General features: G+C 35.6%; 1 protein-coding gene across 1 annotated transcript in view; it reads right to left on the reverse strand.

The window, feature by feature from the left end:
* The window catches only part of ARID4B (AT-rich interaction domain 4B), a 126,943-nt gene that overhangs the window by 61,466 nt on the left and 41,724 nt on the right, over positions 1-23,753 (reverse strand). Inside the window, exons 3-7 of the mRNA XM_060126875.1 lie at positions 17,412-17,522; positions 14,561-14,626; positions 10,062-10,152; positions 7,576-7,655; positions 2,549-2,640 (exon numbers count right to left, since the gene is read on the reverse strand). Of these exons, the coding sequence (XP_059982858.1) occupies positions 2,549-2,640; positions 7,576-7,655; positions 10,062-10,152; positions 14,561-14,626; positions 17,412-17,522 (440 nt within the window). The remainder of the gene's footprint in view (positions 1-2,548; positions 2,641-7,575; positions 7,656-10,061; positions 10,153-14,560; positions 14,627-17,411; positions 17,523-23,753) is intronic.

Consider the following 23,753-nt stretch of genomic DNA (forward strand, 5'->3'; position numbering starts at 1 on the left):
TTAAGAATCCGCCTGCCAAGGTAGGGGACACAGGTTCAAGCCCTGGTACAGGAAGATCCCACATGCCACGGAGTAACTAAGCCCGTGCACCACAACTACTGAGCCTGCGCTCTAGAGCCCGTGAGCCACAACTACTGAGCCCGCCTGCCACAACTGCTGAAGCCCGCACACCTTGTGCTCCACAACAAGAGAAGCCACCGCAATGAGAAGCCCGCGCACCGCAATGAAGAGTAGCCCCCGCTCACCGCAACTAGAGAAAGCCCACACGCAGCGACAAAGACCCAATGCAGCCAAAAACAGTAAATAAATAAATAAATTTATATTAAAAAAAAGAGTTGACTATAAAGCTACGGGAAGACCCTAATGATCAATGGTAGATAAAATTTTAATTCACAATTGAAGTTATTTTCAGAGATGTCAAAAGATTTAACCTATAAGTGCTTCAGTGAATATTTTATGGCAATATAATAGCCCTCTGAAAAAACTGAAAATAATATTAGATCACAATAACATGTAGTAATCACGAGAGGACTCTTTCATACTAATAATGCCATTACACATTTTTCATCTATTTTCCTTTCTGACTAGAACTCATATTTTCAAAGTTATACAAAGAAAAGTAAATAATAGTTACAACCTCAGTATCCTAAAAACAATCAAGTGACCAGCAAGTTACACTGCAAGTGAGAGACATTTTTCACCTATTAATTGAGAAAAACATTTTCTAAAATATTTAGAGAGTTAAGTGAGAAAAAGAAATGCATGGCCCAAATCACTAGTAGGAAAATAAGTAATATTAAATATTTTTTTCAATGCAAGGATTAGTCTTTTAATTTCTTCCCTCAAATGAGTCATTATTTATTTCCTGTTAACTCATTTGGAAAGTAACTGTAGTACTCTAAATAAAAAAGAGTCAATCAATTGAGTGGGAAAAGGCCTATGGAACATGGGTGAGGTCAAGTCCTGGTCCCTTCCTTCCTGTGTTCCTTGGATTAGTTGCTGTCTCTGAGGCCAATTTCCCCAATTTTTAATAGGGATAAAAATAATACCTACCTTCATGAATTCGCTGTAACGCTGCAACTAAGCTATATGAGAGAGAGGGCTTACCCAATTTTGATCTCCAAAGCTTAGCCACTATTAGATTTAATACCTAACTCTATTACTTTGAATGAAAGCATTCACTTACATTACAAGTTTCAATAATTCAAGTCAATATTTTTAATAGCTACTCTGACAATATTTGGCTCAGGCACATTAAATTTTTAAAAATTTTATCTGAGTAAAATATTCAAAATCGTTTTTAAACAATTTAACCTCCAACAGAATAAATTAAAAACTACATTCTCTTGCCCCATCCTCTCCCATTTTCTTCTGCTCTGTGGAAGCAACTGCTTTTAACTCTTTCAGCTCTGACAGTTAATACCTTATCTCTAAATAACAGTCCTATACCACTATTTCTATATTTATACATTTTAGACGTCATTGTATTGACTTCCTGTTGTTTCAAGGACTTAACTTTTACATTTAAGCAACCTCTCTACCCTCCATCCTATTACGATAGTGTTCTTTTCTTATATAATTTTGAGGGGAGAAACTAAACACCTTTACTATTTTTTTCTCTATCTGTTATCATCATATCTTTAATTTCCCCCCAATGTTCCATCATACTAGATAACAAGTCTTCCCTTTAATAGAAACTTCCATTCCTCCATTCTGCATTCTGCTGACCACTAACATCTAGTGTTACTATTGAGAAGTCTGATGCCATTCTGCTTCTCATTCCTTTGCAATAAATTATTTTTTCTTCCTGAAACTGTTTGAAGATTGTTTCTTTCTCTCTGATGACTTGAAATTTCATGACTCTTTGATCCTGTGATCCCTTTTAATTTAAAGCCTTTTGGAGCCTAAGCACATTTCATTGAAAGTAATTTGTTAAATATGCAGAACATGTGTCACAACTGCAAGAAGACATAAAAATAAGTAAGATAGTTTGGCTGTCAGGAAGATTTAAATTACTAAGAAGGGAAAACAAACACGACAGTGATAATAATAGGTGAAATACTGTCTATGACATTAGATAAATGCAAAGGATTTAGAGAGCTCAGAGGAGAAAAAAAACATGTCTGTTTTTAAGGAAAGAGTGGGGAGGCACAAAATGGTTCACATAAATGTGGGAGCATTTCTGGTTAAGAACTGAAGAATGAGTGAGCCGGTGGCATGGAAGGGTGGCATTTAAGACAGAAACAGCATGAATAAAAAACATGACATCAGGAAAACAGAGGATGTATCATTCAGGAAATATTGACTAATTCCATTTTGACAATGACATCAAGATACGTGTAAGGAGAAATGGCAGGCAGATAAATAATATAGCTGTTAAAGTTGACTGAGCATGGAGAACCTCAAGCACCCATGCCAGAGAGTCTGAAAGTACTCTTCCATTCAGTTAGCATTTTGCAAGTTACAATTTAAAATTAATAACTACTAAAACAATACTGGAAGGAGAAATGAATTCAGGTTCAACTAACAGTTATGAAAATGGACTTACATATGATTAGATCTTCTTCCTCTATTTGTTTTCTTTCCTATGACTGGAGTGCCAAAATGTTCAGGGTTGGTGAGTGGGAGCTGGTCTAATGTCTGTGGGTAGGAACATAAACCCATCAAAAGTTATTACGTTGCAAGTTTCTTTTTCTTTTTAAACCAAATCAGTTTAAGAATATGCTTAGATTTTGAGATTTAAAACTTCCCCTGAGGGAGACAAAAATACAACTTTCCTAAAGATAGAAAACTCTCATTTCAAAGATATTAGAATAAAGATGAATGAGCCCATGGCTGGAAAAAAAAAGTGAAAAGAAATTTAGTTTTTCTCTCTAGATAATTTCATTATCTATTTGAGGATTGACAGACTCCTAAGAATGATTAAAATATAAAACAAAACAAATAAAACTCAGTGGAAACAACAGATTTGAGAGATAAGAAACCTATGTGCAAGTACCTAACCCTTAGGTTGGGCCAACAGCAGCTCGAATTTTTCTTTGCATATAGGGCATCCCAATCCATAAGATAGAATTCTTAGTAAGTAACAGAAACGAAATTATCAGGATAAGCATCAACTGCTTGAGAAAAGGGCTTCAGATATCCTATATTATGACTTTGCAAACATTTTCTGCAGTAAACCTTTCTCCCCCGACCTCTGACCCCACCACCCCCGTCCCTTGCGGCTTGCGGGATCTTAGTTGCCCAACCAGGAATCAAACCCGGGCCCCAGCAGTGAAAGCACCTAACTACTAGACGGCCTGGGAATTTCCTGCAAGAAACCTTTTTTGAAGAAAATGTAAAAATCAGTTTTTCTACAGTTAATATTTTATTTTCCCTTCCTTTTTAATTTGCAACACCCAGTACTGTGCTTGGTATGAAGATAATAATCAACAAATGAACACTTCTTTCTTCTGTTATCACTTCTGTTATCAACTGGTAATTCATGTCAACCCTTTTATCCCTCACCCCATTCAAAAATAATGATTTCCAGGGAAGGAACTGGTTGTTGGTTAAAAGCAGAATGAAGAAAAAGGGATTCTGAAATCCCTTCGTTTCTCCATATCAGAGACTTCTTGGATTTTTCATGCCATTATTTCCTGAAAAGGTTTATATATCTAAAAAGTTAAGGTATCAGTCTGAAGATGCTATCCCAACTAATTCTCTGAATATCAATGTTGGTAATATTCTTACTTTTTCTGCATCTTAATGATTTTCCACAGTTACTATTCCTTTTATTCCTCCATCAGAACCTTTGCTATTGCAGATACTTTTATGAACACAAGGGGAACTAAAGAGCCCAGAAAAACTGTCAGAGTGGAAGTGAGAGTGAGGAACTACTTAGGATAAAGACTTCTCAAAGTTACAAACAAGAATGTTATGAAAGGGTGTCCATCAACTTAAAGATCAGATATCTAAATACAAACTAATGTTAATATTTAAAAGAAAAGTTTTAACTTTTATTTTTAAAACTGAGATAATTTTGTTGAAACAACGATGAACTAAAACATGAAAGGGGGAAGCATATTCACCTATTTTGCATAATTTGTTAGAATATATGTAAATATATTTAAGGTACATATAGATATCCAACAACAAAGAATACAGTACAGGAAAAAGGCAGTAACGATAGACAAAAATCGTAACTTTTATAGGGCTGAAAACCTAACCTTTCAAATTTAGTTTGTAAGTCAGGCATTTAAAAAATATTTGGAAAAAAAAAAAAATATTTGGAGGCAAAAGCTGGCCCAAATACAGTAATATGCCAGACAAAACCTCTTCAGAAATGACCTGTCATTAACTCCTAATTATGCTTCCCAAGGGTGAAAATTCCAAAGTACTGTATTTGGTAAACAGGAAAAATAAATTAATTTGGCTTCATTTTCTGTCAAGCTAACAAAAGAATTAAATGCCCCTCCCCTAAAATTAAGGCTGCTCTCTTGAAAGCAGAGATTTCTATTAAGTACTGTCATTTCTATTTTAAGTATCTGCTAGTCATTTCACTTGATTTAGGAAAGAAAATATACAGGATTTCTGAAGAGTTATCTAGGAATCACATATAGGAATTCTCAAATAAACCACAATCTCTCCCTAGTATGTAAAAAAGAATTAGAATAATAGGAAGCAATATCTCTGTCCCTGGCCCCAATCCTGGAAAGCAGGAACACCTTTATTACACATGACAGAAAAGAGTAAGGGGAGGGTAGGATTTGTCCTGTCTTAAACCAACAGAGCAAAGCCAGAGACTCCTGGCTATATCAAAGGCTCAAAGAAAATTCCACAGGGCCAGGGGAAACACGCTGATAGCCCTGTTACCTAAAATGGGCTGCAGGAAATACGGAGCTGGGATTTCATCTAAATTTTCTTCAGAGTTTTCAACTGCATGTAGTAAATGCACAGAGAGAATACCAGCTGATAAAACTACTTTTGGATAATATTCAAATTATGAATGCTCTATAGAAATACCCAAACACTCCCACAGATGTCAGGAAACAGGCAACATCCTCACTAAGCTGGTTATGGCTAGAACCAGTGATTTTGGTGCGGGAATTCAAACTGACTGACCCGCTTATCATCATCTCTTATCGTGAAAATTTTGAATTTAAGTCTTTGTTTAGGTATGAAGCTTATTAATGGGATTAGTGACCCCCAATACTGCCAAGTGTGATGTGGCTTTTCACTCAAAGGCCAAAGTTATTAGTAATAATAACAATTCTCTGAGCAAACTTCCAAAAAATTAAAACTGTTTTTTGAAAATAGCAGAAATATCAAATAAGGGAAAGAATATATATAGATGGTAGATTAAATATACTCCTGGCCATGTCTCCACAGCTCCTAGTACCCTTAAATTTTTATATTTTTGATTAATTAATGCTTTGTCTCCTTCAAAAGCAAAAAGAAGTTACCCAAGGATAAATTCCACATCTACTTAGCTTACCCATGTATTCCCAGTACCTAGCATAGCACGTGGCATATGGCAATGGGTAAGGAATAATACACCAGTATTCCAATACCCTCTAGCAAAACATACACCAGTATTCCAATACCCTCTAGCAAAACATGAAGTTCAACACACATAGTCACACACAGTAAAACCGATCCTTCCTGAAGTTAAAAAGGATACATTGAGCTACTTGCTCTTATTGCTTCAGCCTTTATACTACAACTGTCTTATGAACAATTCCAACTTAAAATTCTCCTGGCAAATACAAAATTAGTATCTTCGATATTTCTCTGGATTAAATACATAAGACATATACCTTCACTTAGGTGAAAAAAAATCAAGTCTTCAAGTCCCCATATTCATTAACCTACTATAATTATCACATGTTCTAACTAAGGGAAATGAAATTATTTCTAAGAATTACATAAGCTCAGAAAGAATTCTGTTACTTCATCAGTGTAAGAAGCCAAATTCACTGTACTTGTCCAAAGCTATATGTATTTCCTATATTTAAACCTTCACAATTAATTCATCAAATATTTACTGAAGGCTTTTGTGTAGAAAACACTACTGGGAAAAGGAAAGCCCATCAAGATGACAAAAACTTGGCTATTCTGCCAAAACAGCTTACAATTTTATAGAAAAAAAGATAAAAGTAACCAAAAAGACCATAAAATAAAAATAAGAGAAGTGGAAAAGTATCAAAGATATAGAGATCAAATTTGGTTAGAGAGCTCATGAAAGACAGTCATGAAGGAGGAAGCCTTTCTCATGGCCTTGAAAAGAGCAGGGCTCAGCAGAAACCAAGAAAAGAAAGTATGAGCCATAATCTGGAAACACCAAGTAGTCTTATAAGTCAGAAGTACAGGGAAATAGCAGAGTATGAGACTGAAAAGACAGGCCAGAATCATAATACAGAGAATCTGTCCCAAATTCTGAGTTGAAATGGGAATTCATTTACGGGAAGGGAAAATAAAAAAAAACATAAAATAAAGTCTAATAATTTAAAAGAAATATTAAAATTCCCCAAAAAAACACTGTTCTAAATAGTTACTAGAAAAAAGAAATCTTGGTTTGGCCACACTGTGCATTAATTAATATTCATAGGCTGGACTAGAGAATATAACGCTATTTGCAACAAATATGTCCATTTTTAAAATTTTGAATTGCAAGTTACTGATTTACAAAACTTTGTGAACCCTCCACTCTTAGTAACTTAATAACATCTTTCAATTTTAGAGCATGATTTTGGTGCCAAAAAGTGCTGGTTTGAGAACCAGTTCTGATCATCACTTTCATCAACTCTGAGCTGGAGATAAGCATTGTATCTCCCTCATAATGTTGTAAATGCAAGGATGTATGTAAAGCACTAAGCAAAGTCCCTGGCAAATATGAACACTTCATTTATTCATCCAGCTAATGTTTATTCAGTTCCTACTCTGTGCCAGCCACTGTTCTAGGAACTGGGAAAAAAGTGGTGAAGAAGACATACAAAATCTCTGCCACTGAGACACATTCTAGTGAGGAAGGCAGACAATACATAATTAAGCACATATACATATTTTGGTGGTGAGAATGATCTGGGCTATAAAGAAAACTAAACCAACCTTAAAGAGCTATGAGGAATGGAAGGGACTATTTTAGAAAGGGCAGTCAAGCAAGCCTTCTTCAAGGAGAGGCTATAGTAAATGTCAGTGGTTGGCAGCAGGAGTAGTTAGGGATGGCTTGCAGTATCTACATAGCCTTTAATGATGATGGGGTTCAAGTAGATTACAAATGAGACATCTCTTTTCTACAATTATTTACAAATTAAAGGACTCTATAGAAAAGTTGCCTAACGGTAATAAACAATCCCGTTGTTTTTTCTTCATGGACAAATGTTAAAATACATTTTTTTTAGACAAAAAATCCCCCAGAGAACCTGGTACTCAAACACAAGGCCTTAAACAGGTTTCACAGACTACACTCTCATGCTGTTATGTATTAATGAATTTTCCTGATTAACAAGTAAGCTGCTTGAGTTGAGAAAGCAAAACTTTCCTGCCCCCGGTACTAAATACTAGGACATGTTCATTCGTTAAGTGATTACTTACTTCACTTTCGGCAAAATGCCTCTCTCCTTTCAGGCACAGTGAAGACCGTCTCAGTGTCTTCTCATCTCCATCATCAAAAACTGTGAGAAGAGGTAGAAATGGCAACTACTGAAAGGTTTTTCAAAGATTAACAAAATGACATAAATTATCATTTAACTTTCTCAGTGCAAACAGAGCTATTGTTTTAAAAGATTAGATCTGAAATTCAGTACACATTTTAAGTTTTGTAGCAAACAACTTCAAGTGTAGAGTATGTTTTCCAATTTCTAGGGAAAAAAAATATATATACCTGTAATGAAAACATCTTCCCTGGAACAGAAAACATCAAATGAAAATAAGAAGTTAGCATTTCAGAAAGAAAGCTTTTAAATGCTGATTAATCCTTCTCAATATGGTAAAGAAAAAGCAAATTTTCCTATAGGTAAATACTGACAAATTTACCTAATAAACAAAAAATAACAGTACAAGTTTATATATTCAGACTGCCCCTAAAAATTACCCTATTTTTATTATTTAAAGCAGTGTTTCTCAGCCTCAGCACTACTAACATTTTGGACCAGATGGGGACTGTCATGGGGACCTGTGCACTGTGAGATATTTAATAGCATCCCTGGCCTCCAGCCACTAGATGCCAGTAGCACCCCCTTCCCAGTTGTGACAACCAAAAATGTCTCCAGATATTGTCAAATGTTCCCTGGGTGGCTAATTTGTTCTCACTTGAAAACTGCTTATTTAAAGTACTAAAATGTCCCAGAAAATCTGTTGTAAGTTTACATATATACAGAATAGATGTACACTTTATGATATAATAATCTTAGCATATACTACATTCCTCACAAATCACGGAAAGAGACTACCTCTATTTTAAATAAAGTTACCAGGCCTTGATTTTATAAACAGAGGTTTTTGCCAAAAAAACAAAATTAGGTTCTTATATATAATGTGAGCTTTTACATCACAAGAGACTGGATAAATAACTCTTCGTACTTTTTAAAAATGTAGTAACTAAAATAGTCAATGATAAAAGTGTCAATCACACCTAATTATCAAACAGACTTAACGACACAGAACCGCTCACGGTCCTGTAACCTACACAAATGCAAATATATCCTTAGGCTTCAAAATCAAATTTTCCCTCTCCACCAGGTTTTCGTTCGCATACCACAAAACGTTATCATTACTATTTGAAAGCTCCATCAAATTCTGACATCACCAAAGACATTTTACTAGATGTTTACTCTCATCTCTGAGATCATTAAACAGTAAGAATTTTTACCATTCAATAAATAATACTGGGATAATTACTCTGTTATCAATTTGGAAAAAAATAGTATTTGATCATATTTCAGAATGTTCAAAAAAAACTGTGGGTGAAATAAAAAGCTCTTTGTAAAACAAAAAATAGAACTTTAAATTGAAGAATACATTGGAAAACAAATTTACAACACTGATGGAAGGAAAGCCTTCTTAAACAAGACTCAAACTAAAATGACAAAGGAAAAGGTGACCACAGAAAAATGGACTATGATTTGAAAATTGATAGCAGAGATAAGAGTAAAGCAATAGAAGAACACTGGCAACTGAAGTGGCAAAGGTTAACATTCCCTTTATACATTTAAATATATAAACTCATACCCTGAAAATAAGAAAACGATAACCTTCCCAAGAGGAAAAGGAGCGGACTGGGAAGACACTATAAACTGGCAATTCAAACGAGAGAAAATACAAGTGAAATAATGTTCCTTTCAATAAACATATGAAAATATGTCCAATCTCACTACTAATCATGGGAGGAGCATATTAAAGCAAAACTGAGATACTATTTTGTGTCCAGATGGGCACAAATTTTAAAATATTACTAACATCACATTTGACAAGGGTTAGGACAACCACCACACTTATATACTGTTTATGGAAGTGTAAATTAACAGTCTTTTAGAAAAGCAGTTTTCATAACCTACTACAGCTTTAAAAGGATATTTCCCTTCGATCTATGCCTAGTTCTCAATGTACACACTAAGGAAATATTAGAATAATGTCCATGTACAAAAGACATTCAATCCAGCATTTATTACAACAGCAAGAAAACTGTTTGCATCATGAGTAAGTAACTGGCAAGTAACTGGCAACATCCAATGCTATGAAACATAATATTGCAGTTAAAAAATTTTATCTGTTGCACAACATGAATATTATGAACACTACTGAAATGCACACTTAAAAATGGTTAAGATGAAAAAAAATTTCTCTAAGATATACTCTGAAGTGAAAAAAGCTAGAAATCCAATTGTATAATATATACACTAATTCAAACTATATGTTATGTACATATTTATGAAATAAATTTTTTAAAGATCTCGAAAGATAAAAAAACATTAACAGTAATAACATGTACGGCAACTAGGGGAGGAAGTAAATCAAGAAAAATCGGCTTTATTTGTATTAGCACTGAAAATATATTTTTAAAAGAAGATGTATTCCCTTACCTACAGTGTACCAACTCGCATCTGTTAATTTATTGATTACAGCTTCTTGATATGCGCCATCAAGATTCTTCACTTCCACAATAGCTCCGACCTAAAGTATTAAAAGAAAAAAAGTTAGGAAAACTTTAAGAAGATAAATGAACAAACTAAAAACTGGCTTTCTTTTTTTAAACTAATTGAGTGCATGATGGTGAAGAATAAAATCACTACTGATGTGATTTGTGTTAAGGTGCCAGCAATTTTACTCACCACTGTTTCTGCACCATCAGTGAAAATGTCAACATAGTGAAAAAGGCAAATAATATCTAAGTATTACTATGAAAATAGTTTTGCCCTTACAATCTCCCTGAAAGGGTCTTGGGAACCCTCACAGGTCTGGGGGTCCCTGTCTGTGAAACTATCTTTGCCCCATATTACGACTCTTCTTTGAAGAAGGCTGGGGAAAAATTAACAAATAACTTTGAGGTTCTCCTTATGAGTTATAATGTACCAATAGTGACAGTCATTTGAAATATTTTCATCTCATCAAGAAAATGCTGATAATTTATATGGTTTATAAATTTATATGGTTTTTATAAGTACATCAAACTAAAACGCTTCTGTACAGCAAAGGAAATCATCAAAAATTTGAAAAAGCAACCTACTGAATGGGAGAAAATGTATTCGCAAATCACATATCTGATAAGGGGTTAAAAACCGAAAGATATAAAGAACTCATACAATGCAACAGCTAAAAAGGAATCAAACAATCCAATTGAGAAATGGACAGAGGTTCTCACACCATATACAAAAATAAACTCAAAATGGATTAAAAACCAGAAACCATAAAACTCCTAGAAGAAAACATAGGCAGAACACTCTCTGACATAAATCCTAGCAATGTTTTTTTGGATCTGTCTCCTAAGGCAAAGGAAACAAAAGCAAAAATAAACAAATGGGACTTAATCAATTAAACTTAAAAGCTTTTGCACAGCAAAGGAAACCATCAGCAAAACGAAAAGAGAATCTACCGAATGGAAGAAATATTTGCAAATGATGCAACTGACAAGGTGTTAATATTCAAAATATATTAACAGCTCCAAAATTAATATAAAAAAAGCAAAAAGTCCAATTTAAAAAATAGGCAGAAGACCTGAATAGACATTTTTCCAAAGAAATCATACAGACAGCAAACAGGTATATGGAAAAATGCTCAATATCACTAATCATCAGAGAAATGCAAATCAAACCCACAATGAGATATCTCCAGGCACCTAATGAGAATGGCTTATTATCAAAAAGACAAGAATTAAAAGTGTTGGCCAGGAGGATGCTGGAAAAAAGGAAACCCTCGTGCACTGCTGGTGGGAATGTAAATTGGTGCAGCCACTATGAAAAACAGTATGGAAGGTCTTCAAAAAATTAAAAATAGAACTGCTGTATGATCCAGCAATTTCACTTCTGGGTATCTATCCAAAGGAAATGAAAACACTGATTTGAAAGGATATATGCGCCCCCAAGTTCACTGCAGCATTATTTACAATAGCAAAGATATGAAAACAATCTAAGTATCCATCGATGGATGAATGGATAAAGATATGTGTGTGTGTGTGTGTGTGTGTGTGTGTGTGTGCATGCAAGCGCACGTGCGTATAATTCAACCATAAAAAAGAATGAAATCTTGCCATTTGCAACGACATGGGTGGACCTTGAGGGCATTATGCTCAGTGAAATAAATCAGTAAGAAAAAGACAAATACCATACAATATCACATATACATGGAGTCTAAAACACAAAACAAACAAAAAACCAAGCTCATAGACATAGAGAACAGATTGCTGGTTGCCAGAGCTGGGAAGGAAGTGCAGGTGGACAAAATGGATGAAGGGGTCAAAAGCTACAAACTTCCAGTTATAAAATAAATAAGTCATGGAGATGTAATGTGCAGCATGGTGACTACAGTCAAGAACACTGTATTGCACGTCTGAAAGTACAGGGTAAGTCTTAAAGTCCTCGTCACAAGAAAAAAAATTTTTTACAACCATGTATGGTGATGGATGTTAACTAGATTTAATGTGGTGATCCTTCTGCAATGCATACAAATATTGAACTATTATGTTGTATACCTGAAACTAATAATAATGTTATATGTCAATTACACCTCAATTAAAAATAAAATGTATATGGTCTTTGCAGTGATAACAAAAATAAACTTGTTCCAGAAGAGACTGTCAGCCCCACACAATGCCCAAAAGAGGGAAGGAAATGTTGAAGAATTAAAAGAACTTTTTTTTTTTTTTTTTTGTGGCCGCGCCGTGCAGCACGCGGGATCCTAATTCCCCGACCAGGGATCGAACCCAGGACCCCTGCAGTGGAAGCACAGAGTCTGAACAACTGGACCACCAGGGACTACTGTCAATAAATACATAGTACATTTTTTTTAAATTTAATACTCAAGTGGTCTAGTATTATTTTCATGTGAACTCACTGAAAATATATTGAGATCAAATGACTATCACTATGGGAAGTTTATTTCCTCTAGGAGAAACATAAATGCTAATACTTTCTATCAGCTGATGGAAAGCCACAAAGTACATTAGGGAACAATTCAAAATCTATATACAAAAAAACCCTCCATAGGCAAGAGAAATATTTTAACAATTTTGAGACCGAAATTTAATACACTTGCATACATCAAAATCAAAGTGGTCCTAAGCCCTAATCAAAAACAAAGAAAATTTTAATAAATAAGAAAAACAAAAGAAAAATAAACCAACTATGCCACAATCAAACAGGCTGGAGCAATAGGAGAGAAAGATGGCTTGAGGAAACAAAGTTATTGTCTTTCCTATCCCTTGCAACACTGAAAATTTTTTGTAGTTGGTACCAGCTAGCCTGTGCCAGGTGAACAGGGCAGTCAGGCAGCGAAGAGCTACGCTGGTGTGCTTATGAGGCAAAAACACAAATAAGGCATGGAGACGTGTGTGTTCTGATCATCCAGGGGCACAATGCTTCAATGACAGGCTGTGCGTCCATCAGAACTTGGTCTGCCATTACTGGCTGCAGGACTTCAGCCAGAGTACTTTACCTCCCACCTCCCTTCACAGTTTCCTCTTCTGTAAAGAGCTATTATGAAGGTTACATAAGATCATATGTGCAGAGGACTTAGCACAGTACTAGCACATACTAATAAGTGCTAAATAAATGGCGGTTAACATCAAATTATACATGTGCCATGTTTTTGTCCTTTTGTCCCTACAAGTGATATACATGGGCATGTAAAATTAAAGATGGCACCTATAGGGACTTCCCTGGTGGTGCAGTGGTCAAGAATCTGCCTGCCAATGCAGGGGACACAGGTTCGAGCCCTGGTCCGGGAAAATCCCACATGCTGCAGAGCAACTAAGCCCGGGCACCACAACTACTGAGCCCGTACTCTAGAGCTCATGAGCCACAACTACTGAAGCCCGCATGCCTAGAGCCTGTGCTCCGCAACAAAGGAAGCCACCGCAATGAGAAGCCCGCGCACTGCAATGAAGAGTAGCCCCCGCTTGCCGCAATTAGAGAAAGCCTGCACACAGCAACGAAGACCCAACGCAGCCAAAAATAAAATAAATAAATTTGAAAAAAATGGCACCTATAAAACAGAAAGGGTGGAAAATAATTTTCACAAGGCAAGATTAAAAAAACTTACAAGTTTTAGTCCTCCATAGTGCCTACTATATATGCAAGATACTAATGTCCTGGGGATCCAATTAAAAGTTTTTAAATCAACCACCAACAAAAACTGGCAGATACACACATCTATCTAGTTCTCTGGAAAGTACAGCTTCATTAGGAAAGGATTTTTCTTGCATCTACAAATGTCTCTTCAATTCTGTTAGCATTTCTTAAAATTCACCCAGCTAGGCCAATGTCCATTTCAGACATTCTAAAAGACCAAACAGCACACAGTGGCTACCCGCACATTCCCTTTAGCTTGCTCACTAGTGGAAAGTAAAGCAGCACTAATTTCACTGGCCAATGAAAACTAATGCAAAGAAATGAAACTATCTGTATATATGAACATACTCATCACTTATAACTGCCTGATGACCCTTTAACAATTTCATATGCCAGTAGTTGCTTCAAAGAATTAAAAGCTCTGAGGATTTGTTTTGTTTTGTTTTCTCAATTTTCACATCATCATGGAACTTACATCACCTGATCCCTAGTTCACCACCTATTATTTCCGGAAATTGTACCTTTTAATAAATGAAACATGGTGAGACCAAAACAGATGAGTAAATAAAAAGCAATCGGTTTTTCCTTGATGTTCATTTCACTTCTGAACACAGGTTTTACTGTCATATAGGTTTTATTGAACATTAAGTCTACTTTTTTTCTATTAGTCTATTCAGAGACAATTACATATTTATCAACTCAATAACAGAGTAACCAATGAATTTTTTAAAAGACTGAGATAATGACTGTTTCCCACTGAAGCATTAGAAGTAATAATGAATAAATAAATGAATTACCTTTAGTGGGCCTTTTATGTGGTCATCCTGAACTTCCACTGTTGAAGAATCATGTCTAAATGTTACCTAAAGATTATAAATTTAATTAGCCACCAAAAAAGTAAAAACAGCAACACAAGCTCGTTAATGCATGAATTCATTTTTATCATGACTAATCTAAACAAATGGCTGCCTAGTTTATACAATATCTCAATCCCTAAGTAGATTAACTGAAAAATTTCTTATTTAACAGACAACTTCCCAGACTAATTTACTTGATGATTTACATATCATATTTTATTCAATACTATTAGTTGTGAGTTTAATTGTATAATTTCTTTTCCTACAAATGAGGAAAAAAGAGGTGGCAATCTTAGGCTATTAGGTACTCTACCATTTTGCGAAGGCCTCGCTTAGTAATAAGCAGTAGCAAAAAACACTTACTGACAGCCAAGTATCAGGTTCAAGCATCAAACATATTAATCTTCACAACAACCATATTAGGTAGGTATGATTATTCCCATTTTGTTGATAAGAAAACTGAGGAACAGAAAGTGTAAGTAACTGGTCCAAGATCACAGAACTAGTACCATGGTGGACCTGAGATGCAAACTCAGGCCAACTAGATCCAGAACTTTACTGTACTCTCCCTCTGTATCAGTATAGAAATCAGAGAATGGGAAACCAGATGTGAGGTAAGTTAAAATAAAGGGATTGAGTTTAAATATTTAATTAGTTGGTAAAAAACAAAACAGCTTCCAGTACTCAGTATGGAAAAGGTTGTTTTTCTTATACAAAGCAAGAGTTCTTACAGGGATTGAACCATTAATGTGGTCTTATCTGATATGTGTGGTAATCAATTTAGGTAACAGGGTCACAAACCAGCTATGAAAGGAGATGTCCTGTACTCACAGCATCCCAGGTATTTCTGTCTCACACAACACACTACTAAGCTTTATTTAAATTATGTGTGTAGATATCTGTGTCATTCACTAGGCTGTAAGCCACTTAAGAATGGAGACCAAGTCTTAATATTAGAGTTTCAATACCTGATACCGTGCTTGGCATGTAGTAAATGCTCAATAAATGAAAACTGATGGGGAAGGAGTGTTGTTCTTCTTCCCCAGAAAAATGTATTAACTCTGAATCATAAACTAATTAAACTGATATAGAAATATACTACCTTATCTGTTGAGAAAATCATTAGCTTTGAATTATAAAAAGATTTTTAGAGCAGCCCAAAAAACTAACAACAAATTTTAGATAGCCACTACTTATAAGACACAAGGCACAAGGTACTGGCTGGCACTCTGTGCCATCAGCAGAAGCAGTATAGACTGTTTTCTTCCTTTCAATGACAGCAAGAAATGGCAGGACTGCTATGTGTCATTTTGCTGGTTCATTCATTACAGAGACACCCAGCTGAGATTATAAATCACAGCTAAAATCCAGTGAAGCATGGGTCCTGGAGTAAGACTGCTCCTGCCCAAAGGAACACCGTTTCTAACCAGCACAAAAGTGTTATCTGTAGGCCAAGCTCTGCTAAGGAGGGTCTCTACCAGCAGGGAGAGATTTTTGTCTAATTCATGTTAAGGTGTTACATGTGCTAGCAGTAGCTCTGTCTGAAAGAGTGAGAAAACTGATAAAAAGCTTTCTCTTCATCTCTAAGATAGTAATGGCAAAACATGAGTGCTCAGGGAACACCGCTATATGAAGTCAGGAACAGGAAAGGCCACTATGAGAGCTCACGCGCACGAAGCATGGGAAAACTAAGGACAGGGTGGGAGGGCTTCCCTGGTGGCGCAGTGGTTGAGAGTCCGCCTGCCGATGCAGGAGGCATGGGTTCGTGCCCCGATCTGGGAAGATCCCACGTGTCGCGTAGCGGCTGGGCCTGTGAGCCATGGCCGCTGAGCCTGCGCGTCCGGAGCCTGTGCTCCTCGACGGGGGAGGCCACAGCAGTGAGGGGCCCGCGTACCGAAAAAAAAAAAAAAAAAAAAGACAGGGTAGGGGGCTAAGAACAGCATCCTACAGGCTTATGGTTAATTTAAAGGCCTTATCACAATGGTTCTTAACTGGCAGTGTAAATTAGAATCACCCAGGAAGCTTTTTTCAACATATCCATGCATAAGGAAGGAACCTAAGCATACAAGCATGGAAGAAGCTCCAGAAAAGACTCTGACACGCTCCCCTGAGGTACAAAATCTCTACGGCCTGTTTAACCAATGATGTTCAAACCAGTATTTTACGGGGTATCTGCTAATGTGGATTATAAACCCCTTGAAAATAGAGATCGGGTTATTCTCATATCCCCATCCTCCTTCCCTCCTGCAGTTTGCCACTCAATAAATAATTAACAGTTATTAGGAAGATTTTTCAAGAAAAGTAGAGGATAAGGAAGCAACAACTAGATCTACCATCATCAATTATAAATCACATCTCAATTTCATGGTTAAAATGGGGGGCGAGTCTTAAAACTGATGTACTATGGTAATTCCCATTCTGCCACTAATTTGCCATAATGGCCTTGGAGAAATCACTAACCCTTTACTGAGCCTCATTTTTCTTACAATAAAATTAAGGAATTAAACTACATGACTTCTAAGGTCCTTTCCAGCTCTGAAAGGCTAACAATACAAACAATACCAAGTCTGTAGTGAAATGGCATTCAAAATACCAACTGTGATCATCTAACTTCATTCCAATTGGAATAAAATCACAAGTAATGCTTTGTTTTCAGGTATTTTTACAATCATTACTCCTAGAAACTAAAAACTCATCTTGCAGAAGAAAAAATTTCTTAAATATACTTACCAGTAAAAGTTTAAGCGTCAAATACTAAACATATACTTTAGAAAATCTACATATACTGTACCTTGACTTTGACAAGTCTTTTCGCTGTCTTGATCTTGGCTTCACAAAAGGCTCCTCTGTATTTAGCACTCACATCAGTGCCCACTGTCAAATAGGGAGGTTCATCAAGGGCCTAAAAATGCAAACAAATATAATTAGATTTAAACTTTCTAGTTCTTTCCCAAAATCAGACCTCAGAATGGCAGATCTAATCCTGTTACAGCTATAAAAGTTGTAATAGATGAATGTATTGTTAACAAAAACAATCTATACAATACTCTAACTTAAAAATAAGTAAAATACATATCATAACGCCTATTTAAATGTACTAAAATGTACATCTATAAAAGATAAAGGCATCTTTTTTCTCTATATAAAATACATATGATCCAAGTATATCATTCCATCCACCCCTCCATCTACCCATTCATTCAAAATTTTTTATTAAATGACCACTGAAAGAAAAGGCAGATCCTTAAAACTCAGTCTAAGAAAATTTCTTTTAATATTTAGGCTATATCTTGGCAGCCACCCAAATTCAGATTAGCTTTGTTATATCCCTATCTAGACAATGCTAAGGTAGAACAGCATAAAAGGGGTGGGGGAAACCCACATGCATTCAAACTACTGGTGAAAACTACATGAAGAAATCCAGTCTGAAAAATCTGAAGTAAAAACTCAGCCAAAATGTCTCAACTGCTTTGGCATGAGTTCACTGTTCACTTCCTGTCTACAATAAATATTATTTTAAGTTTCCTCACTTGTGATTTAATTTTTAATAGTCCTAATCTAGCTGCTCTTTTTATAATCAGGTAGTTTTCTGCACAGGATCTATATTTCTAAGGAGTTCTACTTATATTAATCAATTCTATAGCCAAAGAAAGATTATGTAAGTAACTTTTCCCAACGTGTTTTACAAGAAATACTAATATTCCAAGATGCTCCACCAGAAAGAAAAAGAGTTGGGAGTTTGGGAAAATCAGTTCATTGAATGAATTCCTACTCTGCCTCATCATTTCCCAATCTATTTGTCCAAAGAACCTTTTTTATTTTTTAAAACTTTTAAATAGATTTTATTTTATTTATTTATTTATGGCTGCATTGGGTCTTCGTCACTGCACAGAGGCTTTCTCTAGTTGCCGTGAGCGGGGTCTACTCTTCACTATGGTACGCGGGCCTCTCATTGAGATGGCTTCTCCTGTCGCGGAGCACGGGCTCTAGGCGCGTGGGCTTCAGCAGTTGTGGCTCGCAGGCTCTAGAGCACAGGCTCAGTAGTTGTGGCGCACAGGTTTAGTTGCTCCGTGGCATGTGGAATCCTCCCGGACCAGGGATCAAACCCGTGTCCCCTGCATCAGCAGGCAGACTCCTAACCCCTGTGCCACCAGGGAAGCCCCCAAAGAACGTTTCTTAAATTAACATCTATTAACATCCTGCAGAAATTCCACAGACCATAAGGTGGAAAAATGCTGTTATACAGCAATAAATAATGAATATATCAATTTCATTTGGATCTTAAAATAAATTCATCCCTAATAGTTGTGGCTAATACACCTAGAAGAGATTTATCTCAAAAAAAAATTCTAATGCTATAACAAAAGTGACCATAAATATGTCAAACAATTTTAATCACTTTTTGAAAGGTGGAGAGGTATCATAAACCAAAACAAGGGTGCTACAACTAGAAATATCAGGTCACCCTCCTTAATGGACATTTGCCTCACATTCTATGTATTTCATGAACAGTATTAAAAAAAAAAACCCTCAAAACATATCAAGTATATGATTTCTTAAATCTACTTAGGAAAATGCCTATATTTCAATTTATTTATGCCATAACAGAAGTGTAACCTCATAGAAGGATAATCATTTCTGCATTATTACTTTTAAAATCTGTTGATATAACTATGATTTGATAACTTTGTACTGCTCTTGCACCTAAAGTTAATAAATGCATTTCTACTTTACAAATTAGCCCTCTTAAAATATCATCTTCCCAGTCAAAATTTTGAATAAGTTCCAGACAAGCTAGTGGCTTTATTTTAGCAAGAATATGAAAGGAACTCACAGCACTTCACCCAGAAATTTTAGGAAAATTTCCAAAAGATATCAATCCACTCTGTGGTTCAATTGGTATTGTGTGTTACTGCTAGACAAGCCCAAATGGAGGGGCACTCTTCATGACCATAAGGTTCATTACTCTCCACAACTTGCAACCTCTCCCATTAACACTTCCTGCCTTATTAGCCAGTAAAATTCTGAAATGTAGAACAAGAAATTCTGAAATGTAGAAGAGAAAAAGAGATCATCTAAAAGTGCATGTTTGTGCCTACTCAGGAACAAATAAATATTTAAGAAGTGATAAGCTTTTTAGGTACTTCTATTATAGAGAATTTTGAACCAAAAAGGGGCGGGGGGAATAGGATAGTAATATATTTAGACTACTAGTATACAGAAACCCATTTATGTATTCTTTTCATTAATATTCAATATCAAACACTGGCAACATTCCAACCCCAGCAAACTATAAACATGCTTAATGAACAGACTTATTCATCTTTAATTTGAGAAAGGGAACTTTTCCCCCAAAACTAAGCCCATCCTACATCCTTACTAACATGAAAATCCATGTTGACAGAAAAGAGTAATAATTAGCTCAAATATCATGAGGGCAAATTATTATTTTTGAAGGGTAATATTTTCCTTCCTTCAAGCTAGAACACATGAAGAGGAATCAGCAAGATATATAAAGAAAATGTCTGTTACAAAAATACTTGCAAAGGGAAGCCAAAGTCTAACAAAAACCTGCTAAATACATTGTTAGAGCAGGGTTAATTTCTCTAAAAGAGCATAGGAAAAGCAAAGGTCTATGTTCTGATCTTAATTTCTGCCTGTATTTTTTTTTTTGTATCATCTTAGGTAAGTTACTTTTCTGTCCCTAATTTCTCATCATTAGATGAATAAAATAATCTGAATTCTGTATACATTTGTTTAACATGCCTATGTTAAAGGACTAAGGTTATTACAAAGATGCTCAGAATAGGATACTCTGAGACACGTAATTGTCTAGAAGTGAAACTACGCTAACCAAAGTATGAATTTCTACAGAAAAAACAAATGAAACTCACAACCTACATGGTCATATTTGTATATGTAATTTTAACAGACCATAAATTATCACTCTATCATTAGTGTAATGTGAGACTAATATAGCACAGTTTTTGAAAGCAAAAGACAATGTCCTAATCCCAGCTCTATTCCTATGCTAACTACATGAGTCTTTATAGGCTACTGAACCTCCCTAAACTTCAGTTTCCACTACAAGAAAATGGGGCCAGTATTAGAAAGTATTCAGTTATGATGCCAGAAGTATTTAACTATTCACAATTACTATTATGAAACACTGAGTTGGGCAAACAAGTCATTAAACCAATGTAAATTCAGATTTGGCACCTCCTCCTTTTTTCCTTTTTAAAATGGGAAAGGCAAAACCTCATTTTAAATGATTGCTCACCATAAGTCAGTGTAAAGAGAAAGTTAAACCACTGTTCTCACTTTTTCAACTAATGTCAATACTCCTCAGAATACAATATTTTTTAGCATTAAATCTAATGAGAACATAATACAGGATGATTGGCACTATGTATATGTCTTTAAAGTATTATACTTTTTCTACTTCTAGAAATGCAGAAATAAAAATACGTTATACTATACATATAGAAAAAACATACATATTAAAGATAAAAACAACTGTTAAAGCGGGATTAACTTATGAGAAAGGGAGTGGAAAGGAGGGGTATGTATATAAAAACATTTTATCCAAAGTATGTCTTCCTGTTTCTTTTCTTAAAAAAAAAGTTCCTTTTTTGTTTTTTACAATTGGCATGTAGCCTTTGCTTTCTAAAATGTATACTAAGGACCATTTCAAACTTATAAAAAAGAAGACAGAACTGTACAGTAACTCCCCTATATACTCATAATGTGACTCCCACAGTTAACAACTCAATTATAATACTCAAAGTATTATAATCTGTAGTGACTGGGATTATGGGTTATTTTGAACGTTCGTATTAATACTTGTCTATATTCTCCAGTGCACTTGGAATGACTATACTAATGAGTCAGTATAATACAGTAATTAAGAGCACAGGCTCTTGAATCAGATGCTTAGGTTCAAATCTACCACTTAGTAGCCAGATGACCTTGCCTCTAGATATAATAAATAGTGACTATCTCACAGGGATGAAGACTGAAATGCCTGCTACATGTAAAGTGCTTATTAGAACAGACTCCAGCATACAATACCAAATAAAGGCTGTTATTATTACTCAAAAATCTGGGGTATAATTGTGACTTCAAAAAAAATTTGAGGGCTTCCCTGGTGGTGCAGTGGTTGAAAGTCCGCCTGCCGATGCAGGGGACACGGGTTCGTGCCCCCGTCCAGGAAGATCCCACATGCCGCATAGCGGCTGGGCCCGTGAGCCATGGCCGCTGAGCCTGCGCGTCCGGAGCCTGTGCTCCGCAACGGGAGAGGCCACAACAGTGAAAGGCCCGCGTACCGCAAAAAAAAAAAAAAAAAAAAAAAAATTTGAGTCCTACACCAAAGAGATCCCACATAAACAGAACAGATGCCAGTATAATTGTGTATATGGGGGGAGGGGTGTTTAAAATATTATCCCCCTATTCAATTCAGAAATAAAGTAATCAAGTTGAATTCTAGTAGCAAGAGAGGTAAAGTGTTTGTGGGGATGCTCCATAAAGTCTATCACAGTCTTTTAGTGTGGCAGCAAGACAAAATCAAGACTATACACACCTATTCTGAGGCTACTGTACTTTGATCCAATGCAGAGATATACAAAGAATCATGCCAGCAGGTTTACCAAGATTCCTTTGACCAACACCAACCCTGTTAGGTGTATGTACATGTATATCACCAGGGGGGAAAAAAAAAAAACAAAACTCTTACCTTCTCTTTTTGTTCTGCTTTTCTGATTTTGGTCAAAAATACAGACCATCTCAGAGGCTAAAATAAAATGTTTTTATATAGCACCTCCATGCCAAAAAAGAAATTAAACTACTATATTACCATCCCTTTGTTTAGCAAACGTAACAGTTTTCCAGTTGTCAAGGCAACAATTACCTCATACTTATCCTAGCATTGCTTAAACATTTATTTTTCTAGTCAATCTACCAAATGTCCTAACTGGCACCTAAAAACCATTGAATTCCATGGAAACACTAAAAGCATAAGCAATTTTTAAATTAGATATTGGTGGATAATAATCCTTCAAGAAGCCAAAATGCCATGGAAATATGTAAGTACCCAAATATACAAGTGTCAGAAAGATAACAGTTGAATCAGTGCTCCAAACGGCTAATGTTGACACTGACATTTTATTGAGGTAGGTTTTTAAAAACAGTAAGCATTCAAATTGGTTACTAAGGCAGTACCAATGCAGCCAAGAGAATCAGAACGCAAGATATTAAATCTGATACTAAAATCCTCACTAAATAAATGTATTTAAACACACAGTGTGACAATACATCTATGAAAACAATCTTTCTGTTTATGACAATCCCAAGGAGGCATTAAAACAATAATGTGGATAATTCCAATAGATGAATGAACGAAAAACGCATCTATAAGGGTACGTCATTTTAAAACTAAGCTTAAAACTAAAATACAAAATTTTTTAGGACATACCAAAAAACGAGTACATTGAGGAAATAAAGAAAACTGTGCAATCTAACTTTAAAATCTTCTCTGGAGCATTCCCTCTCCACCTTTTCATGTCGCTTTAAGGACATGGGGTAGTGAGGGGTCAGTACTGGGAACAGGAGGTAAGGGACAGATGCTGAGTATGCAAGGTGGCAAGGAGGAGGCTGGGGGAGCCACATGGAAGCACAGGCAGGCTCTGTGGCTGAGAACATTCTGGGAGCTAAGCAGGGACAGAGGAAATGAGCAGCAGGGTTGGAAGATCTGTTACAGTGGCCAAGTAAGTAAACTGAATGATCAAGTAAGTAAATATACTGAGGATAGTTGGGGCCATTTTTCTCACTGACAAAGAAATTTAAAAGGAAGAGGCAAGGCTAAAAAGAAGTCTAAGGTATTGGAATGGAATTAGAAATATGAATTCATGGTTGTATTACATATATACAACGTAGATATTATATATATACATATGTATTATATATACACACACAGAAAAATGAACACATAGTTATAGATGTATATGTGTATATGCATATATATTTGTGTGTTTGTGTGTGTGCATATATACATCCATATATTTTCCTAACTCTGTCCACTAAGAACAACTGACAGCTCAACTCTGACTACTCCCACTTTTTTGATTTTCAGGCTCCC

Source organism: Lagenorhynchus albirostris, chromosome 16 (genome assembly GCF_949774975.1).
Source record: "Lagenorhynchus albirostris chromosome 16, mLagAlb1.1, whole genome shotgun sequence".
NCBI classification, from domain to species: domain Eukaryota; kingdom Metazoa; phylum Chordata; class Mammalia; order Artiodactyla; family Delphinidae; genus Lagenorhynchus; species Lagenorhynchus albirostris.